Here is a 12,111-nt window from a genome sequence, read left to right as displayed (position 1 = left end):
TTCAATGTATCTGCGCAATGAGTTTGGAAAACAGCAATTTCAAATCAAATTTCAAAGCATAAATGAGCAACTGAAGACTTTTCTAATGAATATTTCACTTCATATTTATGTTGCAGTGAGAGTCAAAAAGTAAAATGAATGGCAAAGTATATATATTTTATAGTTTGCAGATTTTTGCTGTATTTCAATGATCCAAATCTATATAGTATTATAGTGAAAAGTTGTTCAAAGTCATGATGTTACATTAAAATGACATAGCGCACATAACATTTAGAAATTCTGTAGGTTTCCATGATGTTGGCAGGCATTATACTCAATCGCATCCAAAACTGAGCAACTGTAGACATATCGTAATGAATGTTTTCACCAATAATTCCACATTTGCAGTTTGCGGAGTAGGAATACTCAACATACACGTTATTTCATAAGTATTGTTGTCAAAATTTGTGTTTGCCTACCGCATTCCGAAGATTTAACTTTTCATACTATCAGCAAAAAAAACATCCAAAGACTTTTTGGAACAAGTTTCAAAATTTATTACTTGACAGACCAGGTGGAAAAAGTATAACTACACTTATATCAACACCAGAAACTGTTTTGAGAATCAGATATACAAAATGTGCGATTGATGATCATAGTCGGAAACCACTTGAATTACGTTACCACAATCAGCATGAAGAAATATTAGAAAATCATAGGACACATATTAGGAAACCAATTAATAATATGTATCCATCCGCTGCAAACCGATTCAGTCAAAACAAGGATCGGATAGAGCAGAGCCAAACTCAATAGGAAGCAAAATATGGGAATATTCAAAAATAATGATGACACAAGAAATAAATTAGAAAACATTTATTCGATTGGAGTTTCTTACATTATATATACTAACAGTTCTGTATGTTCTTGTTTTATTAAATATCAACCATAATATTTCAGATCGCAAAAAGAAAATTTGACGTTATAGGTTGACGAACATTTTTTCTTACAACTTCCAGACCTATTTTTGATGAACTGATTTGCCTTATTTATATTATTCACTAACTATGCGAACGTTTGTTACATTTGTCCCGCACTTCGTAACGTCAAACCCCGGCCGGTTCGTTACCACACAGCTATCAAAGGGAACTCGTATATATGACCTACATTATTACATATGATATGTTATCACGCAACTGATGATATATTTACACTGGACAATATTCCGCGAACTCTGGTTTAATTGAAAGATTATCTCAGTTGACACTTATTTCCAATCGAACGAAATAATGAAATCTTGAAAAGTTTCGTTGACATATGCATAGCGCATTTTTTTATATTTTTTAGCACACACAGATCATAGTCTACATTTACGCGGCCGCTTTTATACCGGTTTAGTATACCACTCGTTTTAACAAAATAAATATTAACCACTTTTCACTAACCATTTTCATTTATTAATTAGAGTCTGCACACAACAGCACTTTCGGGATTATAACCTCACCTGTCAAAATGACGTTCAGTATGAAAACAAGTTTCAGTTGGTTTCGGATGTGCGTATCGATGTATTGATATCATATAACCTATTTACAAATGATATAAATGATAAACTTATTTTCAGTCAAACGAATTAATGAAATCTTAAAAAGTTTCGTCGACATGCATTTCATTTTTATTTTATTCTTTTTCACACACAGATCACAGACTACATTTACGCGACTGCTTTTATACCGGTTTAGTTTAGCATTCCACAGGTTTTAATACTATGCACTTCGTTAGATGACGAAAGTTTTTTTTATTTATCCCACACGCATTCCATAATGTCAAAACTCTGTTTGTTTATACGATGATCGAAAACTGACACATGGTTTATATATATATATATATAATATAATATTCACGGAGTCTGAGCGCGGTCGGGGTAAGACTCAAAAGTTAGAAGGCCTAAAATGGCGAACAGGCATTCTGTATAACGCATTTATAGATATACAGAATGCCTGTTCGCTATTTTAGGCCTTCTAACACTTGAGCCTCACCCGCGGTCGGCCTAGCAGCTGGAGGAGCCGACATCGTTGAGCCAATCAGAATGCGTAGAGGCAACAACTCTACTACTACTAACTACGTCAAAACGCGTATACGTATATGTCGAACTCGTGATGTGTCAGTAACTTTTGCATAATCTTGAGTCCGTGCAAAGTTTTTTCTCAGCAATTACGCCACCGATCGTGTTGATTTTGGGCGCAATCTAAAGAGAATTTCTTAATTAGCTGAAAGTTCAATTTTCAAAGCCTTAGATGACTCATAACTTCGGTAATTCAAAAAAATCACTTGCCAATTTTACCCCCACCACGGCGAATCGTTTTATTCAGAGAAAGTATACTCGGCGAGTGCCTCGGGCCAGCAGACGACAGGGCTGTCAATGTACTTGTCCCGAGACTCTACCGAGTCTCTTGATACATTTGAACAAAACTGACATTTGGAATAGCACGAATAAACGCTCGTTATATTCTTCGTTGACGCATAAACGAAAAAGAATCACCCGGCGTTAATAGCACTATGTAGACAATGTTGTAGGTTAAGAACGTTATGCCTATCGCAAAGCTTCTCCAAAAGTAAACTGCATGATTTTTATGGACCGGGTGAGTCTCTGAAGGAACAGCGACCCGTATCGCGTCTCGGGACACGTCGTCGCAGGTTTTCGTGAATTGACATTACACTCCAAAAAAACGAAATCACTCTCAACATCACGTACTAATTTCGGCATTGTACTACGCTCGTAACACTGACAAGCCCAGCAACTGAAATCGAGCTATCAGCTGCTTAGTCAAATACTTCTTGTGCTGCAAGCGCACAAATATGCATGTTTTTTTCGTAGCACCGATGCAATCTCCAACGAAGAAGATTTCATACACCGTTTTCATGCCACATCGCGTGGATAGTTCAGAGACGAAAGTCCTGGTAACTACCGCGATGATTCCGAAACTCTTATAAAATGGTAGTTTCCGGGACACGTACGTTTCCACAAAGAATCGATCTCTAATTGGGCAGTTTCCGGATATTCATTCTCATACAGACCTATTGCAGTTTTTATTTACGTGTTCTACCCACCCGTATCGCTGAAACGTTCGCTCAATTTTATTACTATTAAACGGAGGTCTTTTTCAGTGAATTGGTAGTTTCCAGGACACGCCGATTTCCGCGGAGATTCGCACCATATTTTGCCAGTTTCCGAGAAATGATTTCCATACAGGGCTATTTGCGTTTTCAATTTTCTCATTCTATCCACTCGTATCTCTGAAACGGGAGCTTAGTTTTATTCCGATTCAACGGTGGTCTTCTCCAGTCAATTGGTAGTTTCCAGGACACGTAGATTCTCGCGGAGAATCAATCACTAGTTCGACAGTTTCCGGATAATGATTTCCATGCGAAGCTATTGCCGTTTTTTATTTTCGTATTTCATTCATCCTCGTCTTTGAAACGTTAGCTCAGTTTTATCAGGATCCACTGGAGATATTCTCCAGTGACTAGGTACTTTGCAGGACCCCAAGATTTCTACGAAGAATCGCACCACATTTGAATAGTTTCTCAATATTCATTACCATACAGGGCTATGGCCATTTTATTTTGGTATTCTACCCACTCGTATCCCTGGAATGTTTGCTCAGTTTTATTCTCATTCAACGGAGGTCTTCTTCAGTGACTTGGTAGTGTGATGGACACGCTGATTCCTGTGGAGATTCGCACCACATTTTGCCAGTTTCCGAGACATGATTTCCATACAGGGCTCTTTTTGTTTTCAATTTTCTCATTCTATCCATTTGTATATCTGAAACGCGCGCTTAGTTTTATTCCGATTCAACCGAGGTCTTATTCAGTGAGTTGGTAGTTTCCAGGACTTGTAGATTCCCGCTGAGAATCTCTTGCTAGTTGGACATTTTCCGGATATTGATTCCCATACGAAGTTATTGCCGTTTTTTATTTTCGTATTCAATCCACCCTTGACTCTGAAACGTTAGCTCAGTTTTATCAGGATCCGCTGGAAATATTCTCCAGTGACTTGGTACTTTTCAGGACACCCAGATTTCTACGAAGAATTGCACCACATTTGAATAGTTTTCGAATATTCATTTCCAAATAGGACTATGATCGTTATATTATCGTATTCTATCCACTCGTATCCCTGAAACGCACGCTTAGTTTAATTGCGATTCACTACTGTTCTTCTTCAGTGAAATGGTAGTGTCCAGGACTCGCCGATTTCCACGGAGTTTCGCACCACATTTGGACAGTTTCCGAAAATTGATTTCCATACAGGGGTACTTCCGTTTTTATTTTCGCATTCTATCCACTTATATCTCTGAAACGCGCGCCTAGTTTTAATGCGAGCTACCGAAGTTCTTCTCCAATGAATTGGTAGTTTCCGGGACACGATTTCTACGATGAATTTCCCCACATTTGAATAGTTTCCCAATATTTATTTCTATACAGAGCTATGACCGTTATATTTTCGTATTCCACCCTGAAACGTTTGCTTACTCAGTTTTATTCCGATTCAACGGAGGTCTTCTTCAGTGAACTGGTAGTTTCCAGGACACGCCCATTTCCGCGGAGATTCGCACCACATTTGGATAGTTTCCGAAAATTGATTTACATACACGTGGGTACTCCTGTTTTCATTTTCGTATTCTATCCACTCGTATCTCTGAAACGGGAGCTTAGTTTTATTCCGATTCAACGGAGGTCTTCTCCAGTGAATTGGTAGTTTTCAGGACACGTAAATTCCCGTGGAGAATCGCTCTCTAGTTGGATAGTTTCTGGATATTGATTCCCATACAGAACTATTCCTGTTTTTTAATTTTCGTATTGAATTCACACTCGTCTGTGTTACGTTAGCTTAGTTTTATCAAGATTTAGGAGATATTCGGTTTTGAATTGGTACTTTCCAGGACACCTAGATTTCTACGAAGAACCGCACCACATTTGAATAGTTTCCGAATATTTATTTCCATACAAGGCTGTGGCCGTTTTATTTTCGTATTCTACCCACCCGCATCCCTGAAACGTTTCCTCAATTTTAATTTGAAATATTAATTCAATATAATTTACAGTTTTAATTTTAAATTAAAGGATTTTAGACAGGTAGATTTCTGCGGATAAGTGCTCTCTAATTGGGCAGTATCTGAATATCCATTCCCATTCAGGGCTATCTCCGTTTTTGATTTTGGTATTCTACGTACCCGTTCCCTGAAACGTACATTCAGTTTCATCCTGACAGATCAAAAATTTTTTTCAGTGCATTAGTAGTTCCTGGGACAAGTCAATTTTCGCGGAAAACCAATGCATATTTAAACAGTTTTTGATTTTTGTATTTTTTTCACTAATGTCCGTAAAACGTTTGCTCCGACTTATTCTCACTTCTCAAGCATGCTTGACCGATCAAGCTAATTATATAGCTAGACCTGTTTTCGTAAAAAAAAAAAACATGAACCAAGTAAGATAGAGAGTATTAGGAAACTTCGGCGGTCTTTACGCGTCTACTGTAATGATGCTCCAAAAATATTTTCATATTCAACAAACGGGTAGATTCCAGGACGATTATATGTACATACATTTCATAATATGCCGTGAAATGTACGTACATCTATTTGTACGTACATTGGAGTCTCGGAACGTGCCAGTCAATTAAATTGGCAGTTTCAAGGACGTCCCGGTAAGCTCCTCGTGACCTAAAACTCTTCCAGGACAGTCCTCAAACCTGCCAATTGTCCCGGTAGACACCACTCCCTTCATATTTTTGGCCTGGAAGACACCGCTGTACCTACATATAGACATAGGCAATCAAGAACTTTATTCCGCTGGATCGGTACAGCGAGTGTTGTGACCAATCGCAACTCGCTACTTTTGTCGCCGGGGTACGAGGCTTCCATATCCATAGAAATGGGTTATAGCTGGCATCAAGAGGCCTTTGATGGTGTTCTATACAGACAAGGTAAATCCATAAATGTGTTAGTAACTTTTGCATAATCTTGAGCCTGTGCAAAGTTTTTTCTCAGCAATTACGCCACCGATCATACTGGTTTTGGGCGCAATCGAAAGAGAATTTCGTCATCAGTCTCCAGTTCAATTTTCAAAGCCTCAGACGACTTATGAGCTTTGTAATTCAAGAAAATAACTTGTCAATTTTACCCCCACCACCGCGAATCGTTTTATTCAGAGAAAGTATACTCGGCGAGAGCCTCAGGCCAGCAGACGACAGGGCTGTCAATGTACTTGTCCCGAGACTCTACCGAGTCTCTTGATATCTATTTATTTTATTAAAAATAGTGGTATGTGGTGTCATACATGCAGTGTATTACGAAAACCAGACATATAGTGACTTTGGCGTGATATATTGTTCAACCATCTGTCAGTTTTTGATTGCATGAGCAAATTGATAGCAACAGCGATTTAAATGATAAAATTTCGGAGAAACAGTGCGAGCTGTATGAATTCGATTTAAAATTCTTATATGACTATAAAAAAAAAAAATGTTATGTAAGTTTTGTGAAAACCATGTGGGTTAGTTTACCCTCATCGCAATCGGTTCGCGAGTAATTGTTATATAGGACATATATTAGTATTGGGAAATTTCTCCTTCTACTAATTCTTTGATTTTACGTTTATTCATGACATAATTTTATTGCAATCCTGGTTCTGGTTCTTTAAAAATTTTCAACGGGAGTTATGTGAGAAAAAAAAACTTTCGCTAATTGTAACCTCTCAAACGTTCTTTCCAAACAGAAATTTTATGTTGTGTTATTACATTATAGAAAAAATATGCGTGGTGGTCTGTAAATGAATGAAAATAAATTTTGAAAAACTTTGGTGAAGTAAAACTGTCTAATTCAATGTATTGTTGTCATATTTTTTTTCATTTCGATTGGCTGTGTTCACCGGGCCCTTTTTCCCATCTCTCCTTAGCTTACAGTATATCCTGTAACAATGATTTTCCCCGGGGGGTACGATCACGTCCCTTCTCAGCTCACCCGTCTCGTCCTCTCGCACCACTCTCCGGCCATGAGAGTGAATTGGGCGCCAGGTACGAAGTACCGCCGATTACTCGACTTTTGATTCATCCACCCTCAACGATGGTAACGTCAAATAATATAATGTACGACACAGAGGGAAAGAGAGACACGCGTGACTGAGGACGGTCCGGCTACTCAGCTCATCTGAGATACTGAAAGGCAGAGGGGGGGATCCTTGGGGGAAAGGTAGCAATTCGCAACGCAAAAAAATTGAGCCAAGACAAAGCAAAATTCAGGAAACAGTTCAGACTTTATTCGACATTGTCGGAGACGCTAAAGTACAGGGAAAAAGATATATTATGCCGGAGGCCGATTCGATACAAAATAAAATTCGGACGAAGGTAATTCGATGATACACCAGATCGCATAACTTTTACCTCCCGCGCCGTAAGGAGGGAATTCGCGCGGGGCGCGACCGCATTCGTTAGGTAGTAGCGCGGATAACGATTCGCCTCGTGGTCTCCCAGGTGCCGTAGGTAATCGACAACCGATGCTCTGGCGTGCAGGTAAAAGGTAATCAGCTGTCCGCCAGGCGGATGCTTTAGGTAAAAGGTAAAAGGTAAGCAACGCCAGGGCAGCCGGTGCCTTAGGTAACTCAAGGTAAAAGGTAAAGGGCACCCGTTCGACCGCGAGACGTCCGGCAATACGCGACGAAAGGTAACCGAAGATAACAGCGGACAAACTTCGGCCAAGCGCGAGGTAACGCCGAAGTCCCGGCGCGTTTAACAGAGGTAATGCGAGCTGACGCGATTAGAGAATAAGGTAAAATAGGGAAAATGAGCGTCGGGTGAACATTTGCGAAGATAACAAAGGTAATGCAACAATACGATATAATAATGCTCGCAATAAGGTAACAGAAAAGAAGGTAAGCGCCACACGAAATAAAGAAAGAGCAATATAGACGAATGTAAAAATAACGGTTGGAAAAGATTCGATACGAAAGACAAAATATAACGCCGTATAAACGATGCTCGCCAGCGCGGGCGAGAGAGACAGAGCGCAAACAAACGCGAGGTAACGTGCTCGCTAGAGCCTCGGCGCGTGCGGGGAGAGAGAGAGAGAGAGGCGTCGTCGCGTGGAATATTCCAGCGCGCACTACGCAATTTCACAAAGACTCGAACTCTATAATTACTCGATTTTAACGCGAAACTTGAAAGAATTAACTGAGACCAAATTAATGACGAACCACGGATCAAGCTGAGCCCCTCAGAACAACATTATCAAAAGACTGGAAACACGGGAAGTATCGGCCGCAATCTCGCTCGATACTTAGCCCTCGTGTCCCACTAAAACGCCACATAAGCTATAAGAAACCGGAACTGTATTCCGAAACGATACGAGAAAAGAAAAGGGGCTCGACTAGACCAGTGAATTCGGTGGAGATAAAGAGTTGGACTTACCGAGTAACACGCTCGCTGCACAAAGGAATGGTCGTCGGACTCGGCTGGGCGCTGACTCAACGGTATGATGTTCGAAATTGGACTAATTGTCCGTGCGAGCGGTCCTCGCGATTCGGTGTTGTCCCCACCACCGGACCCCGGTACGGCAGCGCTCTCACGCTAGGCGCGAGTCCGAGCGCGGACTCGTGGCTCGCGCTTTCGCGCGGGGTTTTCAAATGCGGAGCGCGCAATGAACGTAATTGTGGTTACGCCTCTTGCCCGAACGGATTAATAACAACTCACCTCTTGTCCTCACCTCCCTCGCCCGCTCGGAACACTCCTCCCGACTTGATAGCCGTGATCCGGGTGTCTTTTCTCTTGGGGATCCGGCGGGCAGCTCTGGAAGGATGAGGGGCGGCCTCCCTCACGACTCCGGACGTCTCGGAGACGTGGTGGGCCCACAAAATAAACCACCAGGTACAACAGCACCTCGCCTCCAGAAAAACTCCCCCAGATCCCACCTGACGAGGCGCCGGTTCACACGGACTGTGACACCCGAATCCACGGTAGTGCGGGCGGTGCAACTCTGGGTTGCTACAGCGGGAAAGACACGGGCGGCGTTCAAAATATGGCCTATGCCAGCGTGCTCTTTCAGCCGCCCGCAAGTCGAGAGTGTTATTCGATGCTCGGTGACGGTGTGAGAGGGGTGATCCTTATGAGCGAGATCGGCTCAGTCAATCGGCGAGCCTCAAGCATACTGGTGAGGGGGGGGGGGGGCCCGGTGGGTGGCAACCCCAAATCACTCCACTATCAAACGAAGCTGTCAAAACAAACGTCATTAGGACTTAAAACAGGCAAACTAAAATTCTCTCTCTCTTCTTTGCACGCGGAGGTAACAGAAGGTAAAACAGGTAGATTTCGCTAGCAAGGTAATACACGGGTTAATAAACTAATACTTAAAGATACGTGACGCTGAGTCTCGTTCCGAACATCGCCCAGTGAGTCGAGGGGCGTCCAATCATGGACCGTAAATCCGGTCCACTGGTCGACACAGATCGTACGAGTGGCGGGGCAGAAATGTCACGTCACAATCCATACCAATTACTATTCATTCTCTAGACAATTCGAGTGACATTCGTATTTCTATTTCCTGATATATTCAGTTCAATAAATTGGAAAATTCATAACAAAAAGTTTTCATGATTGCTTGTTTATAAACCCAAGTTTTAAAAAATCTTTAGGCCATGTAAATACATAGATATTCACTTGAATTGTTGCACGATGAATTTGGAAATTTATTTCAATGAGTCATCGGTTTCTTATTTTTCATGATATCAAACTTTGTATCTTTGAAATGCAATGAACACCTCTTAAGTTTGACAACATGATGAAGCGACATGTATATTGAGTATTTCCAGACCATGTTTACGATTGGCATTATGGATTAAAATATTCATGTGTGTGAGTACTGCGCGTGATCATTTTTGGTTGTGATCAAATATTTTGTCTGTGTGTAACCATGGACACATACTAAATTACACTATTTGATTTACTTCAGCATGCAGCTTATCTGTCACTTTATTTCTTGAATATGCCATAATAAGTTTCAAAAATGTGGTTCGGGTAATTTTAAAGTTTTTTGCCCCATAGCACCAAAGTTTGTATTACTGGTACGCAGCGAATACCTATGAACTTCTATTCCTGCGAAGCGGTAAGTAGAGTAGCTAGGAGAGACCTAACCCATGGGATCTCAGGGGGGGTGCGGGGACGGGGGAGCGCGGGGTCTGTTGCGGGGCAGGGTGAGCTGTGTGGAGGGGGAATTCGGAGGTGCGTGAAGGAGATGGGAATCTCAGGGGGGTGCGGGGACGGGGGAGCGTGGGGAAGGGTCCGGCGCGGGGTCTGTTGCGGGGCAGGGTCGGCTGTGTGGAGGGGGAACCGTCTGAAAGAATAGTGCGAGACAGAGAGGAGATGAGAAGAGAGAGATGGAAAAACGGGGGTGAAAGAATATTTTCTTAACATCTTACATTTTTTTTGCAAATTTGATGTACGCAAAATTATCTCGCATATTTATTGATTCAATACAAAATTGAGATATAAAAAATTATAAAAATAATATGAATTTAAAAAATTACAATCGTCATTTAATTAAATTCAAAAATTTTTTAATTTGAATTTCGAAGATTCCGTCTTCTGCAACAGATAAAATCCCCCTATTCATGATTTTTCTTTTTATGCGGAATTCAGTGATAAATTAGGAATAGAATTACTCACCATTAATTTTTACAATATATACAAGTGTTGTATGCTGGGAATACACAGAGCGTTCGATTACAGTTGTAGCACCATATATCTTCCAGTGTCTCATACGGCCCCACGTTATGATCGCAGAAGGGCACCACGTGACCATAGATCTCAGGGTTCCGAGTGAAACAATCGGTGCAGATCCGATTGTTCATTCGATCCAAATAATATGAACTTATTCGACAGGTCCGCGTTGCAGGCGTTATGGCCAGGGCCGTAGGTCATGAGAGTGGCCGGCGATGTATCGACTCCCCATCATCCAAGGAAGAGTTGGACTCAAATCCCTCGTCCGATGTGATGGCCTCTGCTGGCTCGATTTCATCGAACTCGACGTCCCTCCCATAGTAAGCGAAATCACGCTCGATGTCATCGAGGATGTTGTTCATTTCCTCATCATTAACATCAACATCATCATTTCCATCATCACTGTCATTATCGTGTTCATCATCACTCACATTCTCCATGTCTGGATTGTTGTCATCATCGTCCGAGATGTCGACAATTATAAGATTATTTCTTTGAACACTAGAATCACATTCGTAATCATTCACGAGATCAATCACTTCGACCTCATCGTCGGAAATGTTACTTTCATCACGATAACCATTGTTCCTGAGATCAATAATTTCGACATCGTCATCGGATATGTCGACAACCATTATTTCACTTTCTTTATCACTACAATAACTATCATTGTCGTTCACGAGATCGAAGATCTCCACTTCACTTTTACATAAGTTGAAACTTTGAGACATTTTTACGTTTTTGGCGAAAAGATAAATATGACACGAACGCGACTGGCAATGTCACCGATACTTTTTCGAGGAGTGATTTTTGACGTAACGAAACAAAACTTTGATGAGTCAGAAGAGACGTAGAGAGCAGAATGATCTTCCTCATGAGAAAAATACCCTTTTAACTCTTCGTAGAAAAACAGAACAAGAGGGAGGATTCCGCATACTCTAACACTTCAACTAATGGCGAGCATTGAATCCCCTCCAACGACTTTCCACCAAAAATTAGAAAATGTACAACTGAACTTTTCCAGCAAAAAAAAAACTTCTACTGCGGGGACAAAAAATCTAAGGACCCGCAATGACCTGCGAGTGAGGAACGAAAAGGAGCGGAAGTTTTTTTCAACCATTTCAAAGTACCCATGAAATTCATAATCAAATTTATGACATTCGAAGTATGTCGAATATCCACCATGGTGTAACTAACTAAGATTTACTGACACTGAAAAAAAAAGTGTTTCGAAAACTTTCTACGGAAATGCCCACCCACGCAACTTTTCTCAAACCAGATTTATCTTGATCACTTAATGAGTTTTTAGGGGGACGGAGTATTAAAAAAATATATCATGAAATGATTTGGGGTAGTAGAAC

The 12,111-nt window shown here is 41.1% G+C and overlaps 1 protein-coding gene across 1 annotated transcript; it reads right to left on the bottom strand.

Annotated features, from left to right (window-relative positions):
* Nucleotides 1-10,947: 10,947 nt before the first annotated feature.
* On the bottom strand, nt 10,948-11,481 carry LOC122411394 (coiled-coil domain-containing protein 1-like). The gene has a single exon (XM_043420143.1). The coding sequence runs from the start codon at nt 11,479-11,481 to the stop codon at nt 10,948-10,950; it is 534 nt and encodes a 177-aa protein (XP_043276078.1).
* Between the last annotated feature and the right edge of the window lie 630 nt (nt 11,482-12,111).

The sequence above is a fragment of the Venturia canescens genome, chromosome 5 (genome assembly GCF_019457755.1).
Source record: "Venturia canescens isolate UGA chromosome 5, ASM1945775v1, whole genome shotgun sequence".
NCBI classification, from domain to species: Eukaryota; Metazoa; Arthropoda; class Insecta; order Hymenoptera; family Ichneumonidae; genus Venturia; species Venturia canescens.
Note: the sequence above shows the minus strand (reverse complement) of the source record. Positions and strands in the feature narration are given on the sequence as shown.